The sequence below is a fragment of the Sorex araneus genome, chromosome 1 (assembly GCF_027595985.1).
Source record: "Sorex araneus isolate mSorAra2 chromosome 1, mSorAra2.pri, whole genome shotgun sequence".
Lineage (NCBI taxonomy): Eukaryota > Metazoa > Chordata > Mammalia > Eulipotyphla > Soricidae > Sorex > Sorex araneus.
In genome coordinates, this window is record NC_073302.1 from 177,464,382 (window position 1) to 177,484,294 (window position 19,913).

Genomic DNA, 19,913 nt, shown 5'->3' on the forward strand with positions numbered 1-19,913 from the left:
AAATGATTTTGTCATTTCAGCCAAAGGAAAAGTCTTTTCTTCCACACTTTGTGATGGCAGTTCATTACAGTTTCACCTCCAGGCTAACTTGCTTTCTTTTAGTAAAATCTATCACATACAATACCAATACTTTTATAATATGTTGGTGGGAAATAGGCAAAAGTATTGCATTTCAGATATTTCTCCTAGGGGTTGAAATGTGGTCTGCACACACATTACTCACCCCAAAACACCTGTGCAATCAAGAGCACACAGTCCCAGGGGACCAGATGGGGCCTTGAGAGGAGGCACTAGTGGATCTAAAGCTTGACCCTGTGCTGGAGACAAGTGACACAACACATTGGTGACCCACAGCAGCCTCATTCTTCAACAGAGCTCATTACGTCTGAAAACCAGGGCACTGAATTCTAATAATTATAGCTCTGAAGACAAATGAAGTGACAGCTAGCAAATGTAACGTACTGATCATTTTGTCACTACAAGGTATGTTCTTTTTTGTGATGGCAGAATATCCAATGTAACACAAGGGAATGCAGTGATTTCTGCTTCTCCTATATTTTATCTTTTAATCCAAGATTAACTAAAAAAAAAGGCAATGTGGCCTATTTGGTAATGACTAATGCTTCAATGTAATGAAATATGATTTACACTATAAGTAAAATTAACCCTCATCTTAATTAATCCTGCAGAAAAATATTTTCTATAAACAAAATAATCTTTGAGAAATCAGCTTTATATTATACTTCTCTATATAATACTTTCAAAGGGGCATTACATTAATCTTGGTGCAGTAGATTTTTTTTATTTTACCTAGTATAAGGCAGGGGATTAATAGAATAGTTTCATTAGAAATACCAGAAACCATTGATTTTTTTTGCTCTCTTAAAGCAAGTAGAACACAAGATTTTCCCTAACATAGTATTTCTGGAAATCTATTGATTATAGTACCTGAACATCTGTAAAAAGAAGAGCCTATATATAATAGTGTAAATGATGTCAAGAGACATTAAACTTTGCTTACCATTTCTAAATCCAGAGGGATTAACCGAGAGAAACTAGAGCTAAATACCAAAATAAGAACAAAATTCAAAGTCAGGTTAAACCCAGATTTCCCAAATCATTCTGCTTCAAAAATCAATAAAGTTTATAAAATTCTAGAAGTGCTGCCTCATTCTAGTTCCTGACTTTGTTTTCTACTCATTTAATTTTAGGGAGAAAAAAGTCAAAAAAATTTAAAATAAGGATAGAGGAATTTAAGGATATTTTGTCAGATCTCTTATCAGTTTAGCTTTTCATGTAGACTGTTTCAAATAAACTGGCACAAAACTGTTTAAAGAAAACAATAAAGATAGAAAATCCATGATACCAATTTATTTCTGTGTCTTTATGCCTGTTGGTCGGAAATATCTTTTATATAATGAGCTGGTTTACTAATCTAATACCATTGTGCTTTGAACCTTATCAGTCTGCCCCCAAGTCCCCATTTGTTTCTCACTCACAAATTTGCTACTAACAACAAAACTCTATGCACTAGCACTCATAAAAATAATGCCTGTACCTGGTCAGCTTTAAGGGAGAACTACTGGCCGGCAATAGGCCAGGAGGTAGGGCTCCCGCCCTGCACCGGGCATGCAGGCCCTGTCCACTGGGCACATCCCATGGCCGATCCCCAGGCCCATCAGGAGTGATCCCCATGATCCCCACGTACAGAGCCAGGAGTCAGCCCTGAGCACCGCTGGATGTGCCCACCCCCCAAAAACAGAGTGGACGTAGTGTATAGAAAGTAGCACTGTAGCACTGTCATCCCATTGCTCATTGATTTGCTCAAGCGGATATGTAACGTCTCCATTGTGAGACTTGTTACTGTTTTTGGCATATCGAATACGCCATGGGGAGCTTGCCAGGCTCTGCCATGCGGGCGGGATACTCTCGGTAGCTTGCTGGCCTCTCCGACAGGGATAGAGCAATTGAATCTGGGTTGGCCGCGTGCAAGGCCCAACCCACTGTGGTATCACTCCAGTCCATATATACATATACATATATAATATAATATAAATACATACATATATGATATGTACATATATACATATATATAATATATATTTTTTGCTGTACCAGGGCTCAAAACCAGGGTTTCATATATGTGAGAATTGAGTTCTACCAGTGAGCTACATTTCTAACAGTATTTTTGTTAAAGAAACATTTTTGCTTTACTTTTGTTTTGCGGGGACACTGGCAGTGCTCAGAGGGGCCTAGGTGCTGGGGATCAAACCAGGGTCAACTGTGCAAGGCAAACGCCTTGTCTCTCTAGCCCTTGAGAGATTTTTTTTTTTAAGTCAGCCTATGAAAGTCTGGAAGGCGGCATTCTCTTCGCACTACTATGAGCCCCCACATTCTGTCTGCACACACTGATCGGTTGCCCAGAGTCTGCTTCACATGAGGCCACAGCTGAAGAAACAGGTGAGCTTCGGAGTGAGTGTCCCAGCACACACCCTGTGCTGCTGAGTCTCAGGAAGGCACCGGGAGACCCCCCAGCACCCGAAGGCCTCACCTCTCCGTCCCGGGGTCCCAGTGAGTGATTTAATCCCAACCTGAGCCAAACGCAGGGATGTGTGACAGGAAGAACAGACCAAAGTCCTTCACACAGGCCTCTGCGAAAGGCGCTCTCTTCACAACCACACTCGTTTTCCTTCTAAGAGAGAGGTTAGAGAGGAACTTGAAACACAAACACAGGGAAAGTCGTTAGCTGAGCTAATGCCTCCAACGCCCGCCAGCTACTTTCAAGTTGGAAAAAAAAAAGTGCTCTAAGCTCGGAAGAACAAAAAGAAAGACTGATAAGATGCTTTGAGAAGTTACAAACCTGGTTTCAGGTTCAATCTAGAGGACAAAAAAGCGGCATTGGAGGAACACTCTTAACTGCACCTGATACCTGGGGTCTCTATGTGTCAGTTCTTACCTCTGGAGTTTTCTGCTTTCAAACTATTAATATCTAGTATCAAGAAAAGATGGTTTCAGCTTGGGTTATTCTACCCACAGAGATACCCAGAGGCAAGCGTAAGGTCTGCATATTTACCCTAGTAGGATCCTTTTTTTAATGCCAATACTAAGAAGTGCTCTGTTCACAACAGCGTTTTTCTTAACTGGTTAATCAGAGCCCTGGCACTGCCATCTTGGTGGCCTGGGGTCAGTCATTCCACTGCCTGTGCCTGAGCCCTTCCACACCCATGCCCACTGCAGGGATAGGTGAGTGGGAGGAGAGGAAGAGACACAAGCACTTAGTTCTGATGTGTGTTTGTCTGAAAAAGAGGCAAACTGGAGTATAAGTCTCCAAACTGCCCACTGAAGCGTACACAGCAGGAGACCATCTCCCTGTCAGAAGCATCCTCTGCACTGAAGGCCAGATCTCCTGGACAACGCAAGAAGACTCAGACGCCACAATGATGGGGATAGATGCAAGAAAACAAAAGCCAGGAGCAGACAGACTTAACCGAGATGAGGAATTTCTCTGAGCGGCTTCAGCATTTTCTCGGAGACCGTCTTTCCCCGAAGCAGAAATGATGAAGGGCAGCACACAGCCAAATGTGAGGGCACACCTCTGTGCCCAAGTGGCCATAACGCCATACCCAATAGATAGCTTTTTCCATTAATAAATGGAGGTTTTAAGCAAATGTAAAAGCACATATGAGCATATACACATAATAAACCTATTTTCTATCCATAAAGCAAAATCTGTCTATAGCTGAAAATGTAATCTTAGAACTCTCATTAATGTTAAGTAATGTCTTATGTGAGAGTAGAAAGGGGTTGATAAAAATACTACTCATGAGTTATTATAGAAGGTTGGAAAACTCCATAAGAATGTTATTTCTGAACTATGTATTCTCTTGTAGGTAGCAAAGTGACTGCAAATAACTGAATAGTCACACTGAGAACACAAAATTCGCTTAAGTTTTATTTTTCATACCTTATAGAACCCCCTGAAAACAACCTATCAATCATGAAAACAGATTACATTTTTATCTATGCAGTGACATGAGAAAGTTTCTCGATACCAGGAATTTTAACAAACAGCAAAACAATGCCGTTTAATTGACCTGGTCCCTGGGATTTGCTCTGCGGTCTGAGAGGCACTCCGCCCGCTCTTTCCGAACCAGCAGCCTCGCCTCACGCCTCACAGCGGGGGAGGCACACAGGCAGCCGGACCCAGGAGGGCCAGCGGTCATGGCACGAGGCAGCCTGGAGGGCTGCGGTGAAATGGGGAATCTCCCGCCTTGAGGAAGGAAACGGCACCTCTCTCTGCCCACCTCAGTCCCATGGGAAGTGCTGGGGGTCTAGGGCTGAGGGGGGTCGCTCAGCAGGCCTGGGCCATGACCCGGCCACCAGGTTCCCTAGGAAGTGGTGGAAGCAGGCTAGACCGAGGAACTGGCTCCTGTAGGGAAGGAAGTCAGCTCAAAATCCATCCCAGGATCCGAGCGGATGAACAGAAGTTCCTAAGTTTGTATTTAGGAAATGAGAGGAAGGAAAGAGATACATTCTCCAGAGGACCGGGGCTTCTCCTGAGTGGAGAGAGCACAGTGCATCTCCAGAGATCTGCAGCTAACCCCCAACATGCTACGGAGAAAAGCGCCCGAGGGCTGGAAAGCCGGCCCCCCAGGCAGAGAACTGGGGGGTGCTCCCAAACCACCCCAGTCAGCAAGAGCCAGGAGGTACTGATGGGGGCTTCGCTGACATTCTGAGCACGGCCTCTGCTCCAGCCTCTCTTCCCCGGGGAACTGGCTGTCCCTGGGCCTGGGGCTCCTCTCGGGCTCTGTCTCAAAGGCCTTCATGTCTTTGGGCTGGTTGGCTCCACGCTGGGTTTTTCTAGATATACATTCCCAGCCTCCTCCTATCCCCACCGACACCTCCATCTTTCTGGCTCCAAGTGATCCTTAAGGAACCAAAGCTAGTTCCTGTCACCCTGGTTAATGGAAAGGCTGTCCCACAGTGTCCTTTGAGAGCTCCCTGCTTGCATAGTTTACCCTCCAGAGAACTGTGAACGGAGTGAGTGCAGAAAGCCTCCCCTATTAAGTTAAATCGCCGAGCTATACATTTACTATAACACATTCTGTACGTATGGGCTGTTGTATGCGCCAGTGTCGGGGAGCAAATGACCCATGAACTGAAGGCCAGATCTGATATAATTTCCCTTTCATCAAATCCTCCAGCCACTTCTCAGATCTCAGAAATAAAGACTTCGGTAAAGGATTTCAATGAATGAACTCATGACCAACACAAAGATTTTGGCAGAAAGGAGAAGATAAACACAAGACAAAAATACACACTTAGAGGTTTTAAATGCTCTACAAGTTATATTGTCAAAGAATACTGCTTTCAATCTTCACATAAATATGATGTCAACTACATAAATATCAACTCTGAAAAACAACTACCATTTTATTGAAAATGACATGAGGAAAGAATTTAAGAACCAGCAGATATTTGCAAATGCATTATCGTGTTTCTTACCCTTTATGTGGTACAGGCGGACTCTATGTGTGATATGTTCAAAAAAGCAAGTCACGTCTGAGAAAATCCGTCCGTGCTGCACCCTGACTAAGGGTGGTGTTCTGTACTCGTACGGCTATGGAGGAAACGACATTTTTAAGGAAAATATTTTGGCTTCTAACTTTTCCAAGAAATTACTGTAGTGTCTAAATTGGCAAACATAGATATCACTTGATATTTGCTATTTTAAGTGAAAACAAACCTTACAAGATATCAGATATGCATATGTCATAAAAATGGCATGCAGGGCCTCTTGTTACCACAGATATTGCTTGAAATAGAAAACAGAAATGCTTGCAACCTGATTGGCCTAGATGATCTGCAAACATTCCTCCCAGTTATAAATATTTCTAATTAAAATCCTCTATACTGTCCATATGCTATTTATCAGAAACAGCAAGCGCTCTGAAGAGCGGTCCCAGGCACACAGCTGTTTATCTCCACTGCCCGCTAATGTCCACGGTCCTTGCAGGGGCCAAAGGAAGCAGGATTCGCAAACAGTATAATCAGGTCAAGTTTACAAGGCTATAAAACACTGCCCTGTTTTCTTGAAAGAACTAAATATAAAGAAAATATATAGATATGAAAACAAAAACTATGGCAACCACTGCATTCTGTTTTCATCTCTTTGAAGCCAAATCCAAGAAATACGGGCATAAAGCCCATTAATTTATGTGACATAGAACAACCTCAAACTATTTATGAAGAATTATGTTTTTTTCAGCATTACACTTCTTAGAGCAACAACATAAAAAACTAGGTTTGCAATGTAAACTACTTAAGTAGCATTATATTTTCAGAACTCTGTCTTCTTCTTCCAAATTTAACTCTCTAGCTAGAGAGAAAAATATTATGAAACAGAATACTTTGGAACTGGCCAAGTTCTTTAACATCTCATGGCCAAACTGGAAAGGTATGGAGGGTGCTTAGGGCAGGCGGGACAGTGCTTCCTGAGAGAAAAAGCCACTCATTACCCCTAATTCTCCACTTCCTCTCCGAACACCTATGAATCCTATGCACCTTTCTATCCAATATTAAAATATCTGAAGGTAACTAATTTTTCACAGGGAACTAGAATACTAATTTTAAGGAGAATGTGGAATTTGAGAGAGTTAAGAAAGCAACTGAAAGAGAGGGAAGGAAAGTGAGAGAGGGAGAGAGGAGGAAAGGGGGGTAGGGAGACACAGGAGAAGGGAGGGTAGGAGAGGGAGGACATAAGGAGAGGACACAGCCAGAGCTGGGGTGCCAGAGCCCCCCGACTGGAGTTAAGTAGTACTGTCAACACATAATATTTCATAGAATGTGATTTCATAGTGCGTCATTTATGTTTCCTTTGGGGAGGGACCCGGGGCAAGCAGTGGGTGGGCTGAGCACACCCAGCAACGGTCAGGGCTGACTCCCAGCTCTGAGCTCAGCCATTAGTCCTGGTGGTGCTCAGGAGACCCCAGGGGATGCCGGATAACAAGGCAAACGCCCAACCCACCGTCTTATGGCTTTGGCCACAGTAGTAAATCTTTTCCTTTTAATGTTATCAAAGTCAATCCAAACAAAACACTTGCCCAATGACTACAGTTAAGCGAGAGAACACTGATTAATGGAGTTTATGCTTGGAATCAGCCGCCTGTCCGGAGAGGCCACCTACGACCTGAAACTGACCTTACATTTCTTACTCATTTACAAAGAAATAGAAAAGGACTTTCATAATCTCCTGTAAAATGCACTTGATTCTGTTTTGCTTTTCTGGCTTTGGGCCATATGCAGCGAGCTTGGAGAGCCGTATATGCTGCAGTGCCGGAGGTCGAAGTGGGCGGCCACGCACAGAGCAAGCTGTACCCTGGCCCCTGCACCCTGCACTTGACCCGGTTCAGAGTGTTCTAAATAATGGCAGAGAAGCAGCATTTTCAGGGACTGGAGCAACAGCACAGCAGGTGGGACACTTGCCCTGCATGCAGCTGACCCAGGTTCAATCCCCGGCATCCCATATGTATGATCTCCTGAGCACCACCAGGTGGTTCTTGAGTACAGAGTCAGGAGTGAACCCTCAGCATTGCTGGGTGTGGCCCCCCAAACCCAGCACTGTATTACCGTTGTCCTGTTGTTCATCAATTTGCTTAAGCGGGAACCAGTAATGTCCTCATCGTAAGACTTGTTACTGTTTTTGGCATATTGAAAACGCCACGGGTAGCTTGCCAGGCTCTGCCGTGCAGGCGGGATACTCTTGATAGCTTGCCAGGCTCTCCAAGAGGGACAGAGGAATCAAACCCGGGTCGGCTGCATGCAAGACAAAAGCCCTACCTGCTGTGCTACCACTCCAGTCCAAACAAAACAAAAAGTATTAGTATTTTCAGAAGGCAGGTCCTGTAGAATAACATTGGTTTGTCCTTCCTGCCTTAACACAGGGAGCTTAGGTTTACTGGGCTACTCCCATCACAGTGCTCCCCTTCCTTGCTGTGTATTTGTAACCTCTTTCTTTGTTCTCTGCTTCCCCAACAGATAAATCAGCTTTATCTCCTAATCAGATTCTGTTAACTTGTAAATATTGTTTTTCTCTTCTCCTTAAGTCCTTTGCATAGTTAAATCAGAGCAATATCCTTTGTATATGGACATAGAAAGACAGTTAATGCTATGCTTTGGTAACTTCGGAGTTAACTGACTCTGAATAATACTCACTCCTGGGCAACTGCTTTCTCGACTTAAGCCTCATTTTCTCTTACTTCCTAGCACCCCAAAAGCAGGGTCCCGATGAGGGACTGGATGGACCCAGGGCACACTGTGAGCTATCCTGGCATCGAAATGGGCCTGGCCAAACTACCATAATATGTAACTATAAGTTAAGAGCATGGTCATGGACAAATTCTGTCATGATCCAAAAAGGAGTAACTGAAGTAGGACCTTGTTAGGATTAGGAAAGATTAATCTGTCCTGAGCACTGTAGTCTGAGATCTATCGTGAGATGCCCCCAGGAGAACCACCCTATAAGCTTAACGTAGCCCTTACTGTGTCCATACAAAATGACTAATATTAAGAAGCAAAATTAAGATGTTAATTAAGTTATTGGACTAAGGAAAGGAGAAAAACACCTAGTTAGTATTTGCCCTTGAGCCTGATCTGTGACCAGGAAGGGCTTTGATATGTTGACTGTGCTACCCCTAATGTGGGGGGAGGGGAAATTGAGAGAAACCAGAGAGCTGGAGAGAGACTAGAGAGAGACCAAGGCAAGAGGCGGAGCATGGAGAATTAGCGAGGGAGACAGAAGGAGACGGGAAAGAGGGGCAGTGTGTGACTAGGATGGGGAGCTTAGTGAGACTGGAATAGGTGTGTGGGGAGAATGGAACAAACGGCAACTGATTATCACCAACTTGGCCCTCTTTTCCTCCTTCGTCCACCCTGGCATTGGCTGTCCGGGGTGGGGGAGTGGCCAGAGACCACTGAAAGCAGGCAGCGAGAGAGCCGAGGAATTTCCTAGTTGCCTGGTGATTACACAAGGTCCCAAGGCACAATTTGGGAACACTTATTGTATCTTGAAGGTCAGAGAGATTGTGTAAGTTTAAAAGCAAAAAGGAGGGGCCAGAGCAATAATACATCAGGTAAGGTATTTGCCTTGCACATGGCCAACCTGGGTTTTATTGCCAGCACCTTACATGGTCCCCAAATCTGCCAGAATTATTTCTGAAAGATAGGACAAAGTGCTGAGCACCAGAGTGTGGCCCAGCAACCCAGCCCCTCCCCTGAAAAAAAAAATGAGAAAAGGAAAAAAATGAGAAAAGAAAAAGTAATGAAACAAGTCAAAATATCAAACTGACTCCATGAAAATTAAAATAGAATCAAAATAACTTATTTTAAAAATAAATTTCAAATTAAAAACTGAATACATAAAAACTACAATAACAGAAAAAGTGAGATGTCAAATTAAATATTTGAAAAAAACTTTTCAACATAGCAAAATGGAGTCATCACTCTTAGCATGCCTATTATCATAGTGAATTTCTGCCACCTCACCTTTTCTGTCACCCCCTGTGGTACTACGGTGTTCACCTCAGACCTTTTCTGTGTCACCCCCTGTGGTGTTCCTCACAGTATAGTGCATAGGGAGCCATTCGGTGTCAGGGACCAAAAACAGCCCTGGTCTCAGAGCCACCCCCAGCCTCTCACTTAGTCAGCTTTGATTTTTCAATATAATTTGGTCACCTCAAATTACTCTCAAACATTCTATCTTCAGGTCTATTTCATCTATAGCTAAATCTTCTCAAACTGAACCATATATCCAAAAAGTATGTTTTTAAAGAACATACCTTCAATGGTGAACTGTCACAAGGAGAGACAAAATATGGACACGTAGTGCAATAAACTGAACACAGGGGAATTGAGGAAATGTACTAAAAAATAGACCAAAAATTTTAACAATCCCACTTCACCACTTCATCAAAATATTGGCAGTGGTTATCATGGACTTGTGGAATAATCACAAAAATTACTGTCTTCTTCACTTTCAAAATGGACCAAATCTGCATACACTGCCTTCATAGTCAAGGGTAGGTATTTTTACTACTGCATTGTCAAAGTGTAGAAAGTTAAGGACAAAACTGGCCCAATTTGCGATACATTTTTTCCCCATATAGCTATATATTTTGTGTCCGCAGACATGTACCAGATACTCATGAGACATTATAAAGGGACCTTAATCCTAAATCAGACAGAGCTTCCTTCATGAAGAGAACTTAATTAATGGAGCATCTTAATTGATTCCAATATGGAAAGTTATTTAAAACGCAACTATAAAGCTCTAAGTATGAAAAAAGGAGAGAATACCAGTGGAGCCAGCTGGACTATCCTTACTAGGTAATGAAATCAAGACCAAGACATCTTTTCTTCATGGCTTTTCAATCCATGGGTTCCCTGCTCAGGTCCTCAGCACTTACCTTGGCTTCCCCGTCAGGTAAGAAGAGGTAGGCACCACTCTTGTCTCTTTTACTAGTGGTTCCATACCATGAAAATTGCACTTTTACTTGATGAGGTTTACCATCTTCTTTATTTATCATTTCCTACAAACAACAACAAAATTTAGGCTAGTGCCTATTAAGAGTCACTACAATGTATTTATCTCCATAGAGATACAAAATAAAAAGCTGACCTGGGATTCAATGTCTAATATTTAAATTATTTGGGGAACATCCAAACACTGCCATAGGATTAAAAACCTTCATAATACAAAAAGATGAAATATAGTTTCATCTATGAAGAGAATAATAAATCCACCTACTTAAGTCGACTTTTCTCTTTCTATAAACAGTATGTAAATTAGACCAGTGTTTCTCAAGTTTTAGATGGTAAAGGAGATGATCTAATTTTTTATATAATTTATTTTTAATATAATTCAGACGTGGTTAATACTGTTAATGTTTATGTTATTGCTGTGTAAAGTTACTGCACCACGAACACCACAAAAGTGTCCAGAATTCTCCACCACTGCAGGTTTTCCTTATTTCCCATGTGCATGGAAAAATATTTTTGTTAAATACATTAATAGTTACTTAGTAAGATATAAAGTTTTAAGTGATATGTCACATTATACTGTTTTTGTATTATTAGTTTCATCAGACATACATTTGTTCAGACTATTTTCGAAGCTTCCACAAGCATTCAGAAAGTGTTTGTATTCTGGGGCTGGGGGCTAGTCCTGACTGGTGGTGCTGTGCCCAGGAACTGGCCCTGGGTTCCCACATGCAGAGCACGTGCCCCAGAACGGGGGCCTCTCCCAGCCCTGCAGGAATGTTTCTGAACAATCACCAGGTCTACAGGTCCCAGAGCGGTACCACCCATGGTCCAGACTGGAGAGGAGCAGGTGGCTACCTAGTTTTCTTAAAGAAAGGAAAGAGATCAACCCACAGATTAAAAAAAAAAAAATCCCCCTCCAAAAAACCTGTGTGAACTACACAAAGAGATGGTAAATCATGACAATTTCTCCTACTGGTTCCTTCACCCACCCCTGTCGATATAAAAGAGAGCAGAACTCTTAGGAGCAGGCAGAGAATATAAGGTGAAACCATCGAAAGAGCAGATGGTGAATATGCAGACAGTAGTGTCCCAATCTGAAAGCCAGGTCCTGGGACACTGCTGGAGGGAAGCCGACACTGTGGCAGATTATTGATGGAACACTGTATATCAAAAACCCAACTCTAAGTAACGTATGGTGCTCTAATAAAACTTGTTTAAAAATCTGAAAAAATCAAATAAAAAGAAAAAAACAGATTTAAGGCTAACATGCTAGGGTACATATATACTCTAAAACATGAGTGTACATATTACATACAAATCTTTCCCCACAGATAACCGAGTCCTACTTAAGTCAACTACTCCCTTCATACAAAAAATACATACAAATTATAATAAAAGTGATAAGCTGCCTAAAATCTCACAACTGTTCGGAACATACCTCCATAAGCCCAGACTGGTTAAATCGAAGTTTAATAAAGGAGTTCTCTAGAGTTATATCTTCTTTAGCATTTTTCATATTCTTTATGTTGAAAATTCTTGTATCTTTTATGTCACCATAATTAAACAAGGCATATTCAGATAAATGAGTATTTGAACTTGTTGATTCCAACATTTTAAATACTTTCAATCCCAATGGTGGTAATTTTGCTAGAAAAGTGACCTTTAAAAGATTGAGAATTTATTAAAGATAAATATAGTTTACTTAACAGAAACCATGCATTACTTCCATTAATAACAGATTGTTACATTTTTAAAATAGAGACCACATCCTATTCTATAAATGTTTTGCTAACATGTGGGAGTTCATATTTAGTTAATCCAGAGGACCTAAAACTTGTTGAGAGGGCTATCAAGGGCATTAATCTTTTCCTTCTATTTATGAAACTCTAAGAGCTCTGGATTTGTGCTCAGGAAAATTCTCTCTGATGAAGGTAAAGTCTTACTGTGAACAATAATTTTCTTCTTAGAAATCTTCTCAAAATAGTGATATTTCAATATATTAAAAATGAGACTGGTAAATTTAACATCAACTGTAAACTCATGATTTTGGACAAGGACTGCCTGGGGACACCCGTGGACGCCCGGAGCTCTGTCCGGGAACTGTGGCTCTGTTCTCTGGATGGGGACCCTTCTTTGAAAGCAGACTGGAATTCTTTCAGCTGAGGGTTGCGAGTCTCTCTGAGCAGCGAGGTGTGGCTTTACCCAGCAAAGGCAATTCCCCTCCAGCTGGATCTTCACAAGCAGCCTGAAGTGCCCTCACATTCAAAGCACAAACTTCCTAGTGATGCCGGGATTCAGTTTAACTCCACTTACTCCCAAGCAATTTCTTCCCAACAATTTATTACTCAGGACCGGATTTAAAAAAAAAGGTAAGGAAAGAAAGAAAAGCAGCAAATTACTTATTTTACGACAGCTTTCTTTCCTTGTATGTTACTTTAGCATTGAGAATTTGGACATATCCAAAATTCTTTGTCAGTATCATATTAATCTTGATTTCAATAGGCATGACCATCATCAAACTGAACTATGTTCAATAAAAAAGATTAAAAAATCCATGAGTAATGCTTATTTCATTAATTTGGGGAGAAGCTATAAGCACAAAAGTTGCAGTGATAACATGTTAACTGTAATTAGAATACACATACTAATAAATGTTTTTGGAAATAGGACCTATTTCCTCTTATTTGGGAAGGGAAACAGCTGGTATTTACAACATTAACAATCTCATACACAACTTGATAGTTTAAGAAGTTATGCTCTTATTAATGGGCTATGATTATTTTTTTTTAAATGCCTCTTTCAGTTCTGTGGCAACAACATACCTCATAAGCTGCTTCTGAAAACACATCTGCTTTGTCCCACACTGCGCTGATTTGAATTTCCACAGGTGTCCCTAAGGCGGACAGCACCTGGACGTTGGGGGAGCTCACAAAAACTGAGACCACTGAGTTTCGGTCTTGTTCTGAAGGATTAAAGATCACCAGATGCCTGCAAAGACAGCTGCTTTACTACCAGGTCTAAAAATAATCAACGCCCCATTCACAGTCCATCAACAGCCATAGTGCTAATACAGGAGAAGACTCACAAGGGACACTCTGGTGAAGCACTTAAGAACCAACAACTGCATCACAGCAGACACCACAGAGTACAAAGTTACTTTCAGAGTAACAATGTACTTTCTAAGAATAAAATGGTTTATAAACAGAATACATTAATAGAGTTAATATTTTAAACTAGAAAATGGCCTATATATTTAAGATTTTATTTTCTAAAAGGATCAGCTAGCTCTATACAACCAGAATTTTGATCTGTGCTTAATCTCACTGGTTCAGAAAATACTGGAAGTACTGGTTAAGAAATTATGTTTGTAGTTTGTCAACTATTAATTCCAATTAAAATTTTGAAATTTGTTTCGTACCACTAACAGAAAAAAAAGTAAAGCACATATTTCTTACACCTATTTTACATACAGGAAACTCATACTATTTAAGAGTTGGTTCTGGAACAAAGGCAATCCGAAGTAAACTCACTTAAAACTGGGGAGAAAAAGTTAGCTAGCAGTTAAAGCTTTTATTGGAACTTAGGGTAGAAAAATCTAAATATAAACGATGGCTAGTGAAGTAAGCTCAGGCAATATGTGAAACTCGTGCAAGTCTTAGAATCAAGAGAAAATGAATTCATGGCAGTTTGCGGGCAGTGTTCCCAATGGCCTTTTGCACCGTCCGTTAGGATACAGCTCTCATTTATACAGGGTGGCTGTAAACATAAATATTTTATAAATATCATTCATGATCTTATTTACTGCAGTCCTCACTCTGACCCATCACTTCTTTGGTTTTCTCAGCAGTATTAGCCTCCCAGACCTCACCTCATGGCGCTAGGAGCAGAAATAGTCTACCCAGCATGTCACAGGCTTAATGGAATCCTCAGCTACAATATTTTGCCTTATAATCAATTTGTACCACATTATCTTCAAATAAATAAGTTATTTCAAAGAGAAAACGCAAACAACAATATAACTGAGATTGATTTATGAATATTTTCATGATCTAAAGCATTGTTTTTTCTATACTACCTTATAACCATAGGAATACACACAGAACTAAAGTCAAATACCAAATGTTTCCCTTTGGCCCAGAGCTGTATCAGAGTTGGCAGAAATAACAGCATCTTTTATTTAATATCCCAGATAGTCTATTAGTGCTCCTTTATTCTACAAAAGTATCTTATATATTTCAGTTCAATTACAAACCTATCATTTAAAAAAATTAATTATTACCTACACTAACTGAGTACAGGTTATTACAGGGTAGGATATTACCTATTGCAGGGTACAATACCAGAAAAACGCTGAAGGAAAGAAAAACATATACAAAACATGTTTGTTCGAAATGCTTAGGACTGATTCTGAGATACCTGACAACCAGAGCTTCTACTTTCTGCCAGGGAGGCACCAGCTCCTCAGGCCTGACACATCATTTACGGTCACTGGGTCCCCATGTACAGAAAAGAGAGACGATAATAAAAGTCCACTCTACACAGGTTCAGATCAATGCAACTCCCAGCAGTCTCAGTCAGCAAACACACCCGAGAGGATGGTCCATTCCTTTCACCCTCCAACCGCCCCAGCCAGTGCCTGCGTTCTGCCTATGCTCGAACCACACACTGCCCGGACGGCAAATGACAGACCGTGTTCTATCCCTAAAGTGCGCTGGGAGAGAAATGGCTGACGAGCACCCATCCTTAGGACTGCAGTGCTCCGAGCGGCAGAGCAGCAAAGAGGGATGACTGCAGCCCCACCCCCCCTGAAGCCCAAGCGCCCAGGAGCCGGGATCTGTAATCAGCTGGGCCTGTCTCCTGATTCCAAGGCTCGTCCAGGTCCTGAATGAACCTAGAACTCGCAATGCCGAATTCTTTAGACACTTCACCACACAGCTGGCAGTGAACCAGGGAACAGGTGTCCAAGCATTAAATTAGATAATAAGCATCCAGAGTGCTGATCCTTTCCCACAGACAAAAAAGCCTAACATTTAAAGTAAACGATAACTTTAACTACACATTTGGTTTTATATATTATTAAATCACTTTTTACAAAAAGCTGTGCAGCAGGCTTGGTTTTGTTTCATTCCAGTAGCTGATTAGTATTGGACCATAATGATGTTTCTACTGTACTGAATGATTATGTAATTATCATACCAGGAACCTATTCAAAAACTCAATGTGTAGACTATATAATGAATATAATGCTGCACTAAGGAAATCATTTTTAAACATAATTAGAAATTCACAGCATGTCTTTCAGTGCACAATGGCACAAATTTATACAACACACACAACTGCTATCTATACATTTTAAGTAGAGAACAGAAAACATGCTCACGTATGAGTTCCTTCCTGTGGAAACAAGGACAGCAAAGGTTAGCGATTTCCCGTTATCCAGCGCTTGTCAAGCCCTGTTATACTGATAAACCCAAAACTCAAGTTTTTGAAGCCCCTTTATAAACAGAGCCAGTGAGTTCTATCATATTCATTTCTGGAAATAAATTTTTGATTCAATGCTAATAGGACTATTATGTTTATACCCTAAAAATGAAGACAGTTTATAGTTTACCTTGGAAGCAACGATACCGATACCAGAAGCTCAAACTCATTTCTCCCAATTTCCCTCACACTTGGATTAGTTTCCTATATGTCACCAAGTCACATCAAGACTTGTTTCATGACATTGAGTGTCCACAACAAAGGGCTACAGACAATTACTTCAGTTCTCAATACACAAGGAACCACCACAGCTCAAGAAGATATAGCACCCCTGTGACCTGCCAATCAAATTAGAGGGCAGGTACAAATCTCCTGGGGCCAGCAGATAAAGAAACAGAGAAAAACAAAAGGAGCCTGCATACACATGTCAAACTGAATCACTTTATTAAAGAACTAGAACTTGTGGAGCCATAAAGGTCCTACTAAGGATGAGCACTACCTCAGCATCCATCCATTCACCTGTCTTCGGGAAATGACTCATGACAAGTGAAGGAAGAGAATGGGCCCAGCCAGGTCCTCTCTCCACGGCAAACCTAGTCAGTGACAGGACCAGAGAGAGACCAGGATGACATGAGCTGTGTCTAGAGCCAGATAAAGGGCAAAACAGTGGGTTATAGCCCTGCTGTTCCAAGTGACTCTGGAGTCTCACCAACACAAGCTCATGGACGGGGCGAGTAAAGCCACGGGGCATCAAGATTCTTTTAAACATAGAAAAATATTCTATTACCTAATTCTAAGAAGTGGTATAATTATAGATGAAAATAATAAATGTGGTTTAAAAATATGTAACCTCTAGGGGCTGGAAGTGATAGCACAGTGGGTAGGGCATTTGCCTTGCACGTGGCCGATTCCCAGCATCCCATATGGGCCCCTGAGCACCGCCAGGGGTGATTCCTGAGTTCAGAGCCAGGAATAAAACCTGTGCATCACCGGGTGTGACCCAAAAAGAAAAAAAAATGCAACCTCTAAAAAGAAACACTAAACTTTAACAAGGGTACTCCCTCTAGATTCTGGGATTTTAATGAGCAATCACAATTACTTTTCTCTACTTCCAGAAGTATGCAAGTATAAAACACTATTAAATGCATGGATTTTGTAAATAATTGGAGAAATAACAGTACAGACAAAAGAAAACAGAGAGGCAATTCTAAGTGGAGTGAGAGAATGACTGTACAAATATAAGCAATTATTGTTATCTCAGAATAGTCCCACCATCTATTCTAGCAGAGCCTGGGTAGTGAAAGGCACCTCGGAAACACCTATATATGGAGAGAGAGGGAGAAAGGTGCCTGAAATCACAGTGAGGACAAGTATCGCTAAGTCACCACAAGCAAACTTATTATACAGGTTCTGGTTTAGTTTAGAACTGAAGTTTTAAACCAAGCAGTTTAATTTTTCATTTTGTGCTATTATTTGGGAAGGGGTACTCCAAAGCGGTGATTAGGAGCCCCCGGGACACCGCTGGTGATCCCTGGTCAACGAAGACAGATAATTCAGTACAGTAGTGCTTGGGCCAGGTGGTGCAGGGGTACCATTTGAGGCTAATGGTGCCCTAATACTATTTGAGGCTACATGGGGCAGGGCTTACACCTTGTTCCGTGCATGCAAAACATGTGTCCCTGGCCACCAAGCTATCTCCCTGCAGAGACTTTCATCTTATCATCGTCGTCGTCATAATCATCATCGTTTACTTTGGGACTACACCCAGCTGCCATTTTGATTTATATAATTACTCACATCAACATCACCAACATGACTGCCCAAGATCTTCCAATAATGTTCTTTTGAGAAGAAGGGGGCATACCCATCTGAGGTCAGGACTTCCTCTTGGCTCTGTGCTCAGGGATCACTCCTATAAGTGCTCCAGAGACCATATACAGTACCGGGACTCGAACCCAGGTCACCCACATGCAAAGCAAGCATCATACCTGTTGTACTATCTCTCCGGCCCCTGGGTTTTATTTTTAATTGATACTTCTGGTTGTCAGGTAGAAAAAGGATTTAAAGAGACAAGATGTAAACAGGAAGACTAAGCAGTCAGTTATAATAGTCCTGGTAGAAAAACTGACCTAAATTAATGGGACAGTAGAAATATAAGACAAGGAATTTCAGAAATAGATAACACATTTTGTTAGAATGCTTTTTTTTTTCTTTTTTAAAAATGTAGAAATGGTTGCGTGATCAATCAGAAGGAAAAATCTTCCATGACTATAAGTTAGGATGAGGCAGGTATGGCGGTACATTAAAGATGAAATACCCATTATTAGAAGGCAGTGAGAAGAAGGCGTTTAGACCAAGTGTCTAGCTGTAGGTTGACCTTGAATACTGAAGGTATCTGAGGATTATATTTAGAGTTCTACCCTGATGACCCTAAATTGTCTTTGGATGACAAGCAGAATAATTGTCCCTTAATTATTTACCTAAAACACTGATCTCCAGAACCTTCTACAGCACCCCAAGTGTCATGTCACCTTAGGCTCTGCAACCCAGCCCTCAGTCCAAACGGCTCCAACCTCACTGGGCTGCAATGCACAACTGAGAGAGAGTGGCTATCGGCAAGATGATGAAGCCCAAGAATGTCTCTTACTCCCTACAAGGACAGCACCAACTGACCTTTCAGTAAATTCTTACTTTCTGCAAGAGCTTGGGGGAATAGAATCACAATACAATATGCCTTCATTTTGCAATGTGGTGATATTTTGGAAACTCATTTCCTATGATATTGTCAAGATTGGTTATTTCGCAGTTGAGTTTTCCTTTCCGAAACTTCCTCTCCCTGTATTTATCAAATCAATGCTGTGAAAATGACATATCTCAACAGACAAGAAAACCAAATGTTTGTTGGTAGTGGCCCTGGAAATCACCTTCTTTGGCACCTTCTCTTCCAAGTAAATACAAGTAAAGCCTTAACAAAAATGAAGCTCTAAGGCGATGGAACTGAAAGCAGAATAGCTCCAGTTCTAGTTTTCCCATCACAATATTTAAAGTACTAAATTGGTATGTCCACAGTTCACTGCTACTGGGAACAAAAGAACCACGCTCAGATTTAAAGCGATAACCCTCATCAATACAACTATGTATTTCAGGGATTTCCCAAGGTGGGAAAGTATTTTTAAAGACATAAGCATACAACCAAAGTACAATCAATATGCAATTTATACCTTTTATAAGCAAAATAGTACCAAAATATCTTCCAATTAGATGTAGAGTGTACGAAAAACAGCAAGTCAATGAAAAGGACAAACAATCTGCTCAAACTATTCTTGTATTTTTGACATTAAAATCATAAAAATGGAACAGATGTAAAAATTGTATGTAATTTGGCTGACCCCAGGAGACTATTGCCAATTAAGGTTCTTTCACTCAGAGTTTTGTCTAAAACAAAAATACCATCTGTTTTACCTAAAACATTAAGATGTTCAATTTTCTTGTCAATTCAGAAATCACATCTGTAGTCATTTTGTGAAAAGACAGCAAAAGACATTATATTTATGGGTGACTACATAAGAAATGATGTTCAATCAAAATGTAATTTTCATCTCCTGGAAGAAAATCTTATTTCTTCAATGGCTAGAATGCTGTAACTTTGAAGCAACACACAGTACATAAATAGGCTGATTTCCACAAATAAAAAAGACCTTAAAAGTTAATGCAGTAAAATAAGACTGTTTTGTTGCTAAAGACAGAAAAGGCAAACATGTTTGTATTCATTTTGTGTATCCCTGTCGGCATTGGAATCTATCTTACATGAGGCTTTTAGGTGAGAAGAAAACAACAATTTTTTTATTGATGCTACATCTCTTCATGCTACTGAGCCATTACATAAGTGGTAA

At 41.0% G+C, this 19,913-nt stretch overlaps 1 protein-coding gene across 1 annotated transcript in view; it reads right to left on the reverse strand.

The window, feature by feature from the left end:
• Positions 1 to 19,913, reverse strand: part of MAN2A1 (mannosidase alpha class 2A member 1) — a 197,661-nt gene that overhangs the window by 48,941 nt on the left and 128,807 nt on the right. Inside the window, exons 13-16 of the mRNA XM_055144979.1 lie at positions 13,362 to 13,527; positions 11,978 to 12,199; positions 10,464 to 10,586; positions 5,506 to 5,620 (exon numbers count right to left, since the gene is read on the reverse strand). Coding sequence (XP_055000954.1) covers positions 5,506 to 5,620; positions 10,464 to 10,586; positions 11,978 to 12,199; positions 13,362 to 13,527 — 626 coding nt within the window. The remainder of the gene's footprint in view (positions 1 to 5,505; positions 5,621 to 10,463; positions 10,587 to 11,977; positions 12,200 to 13,361; positions 13,528 to 19,913) is intronic.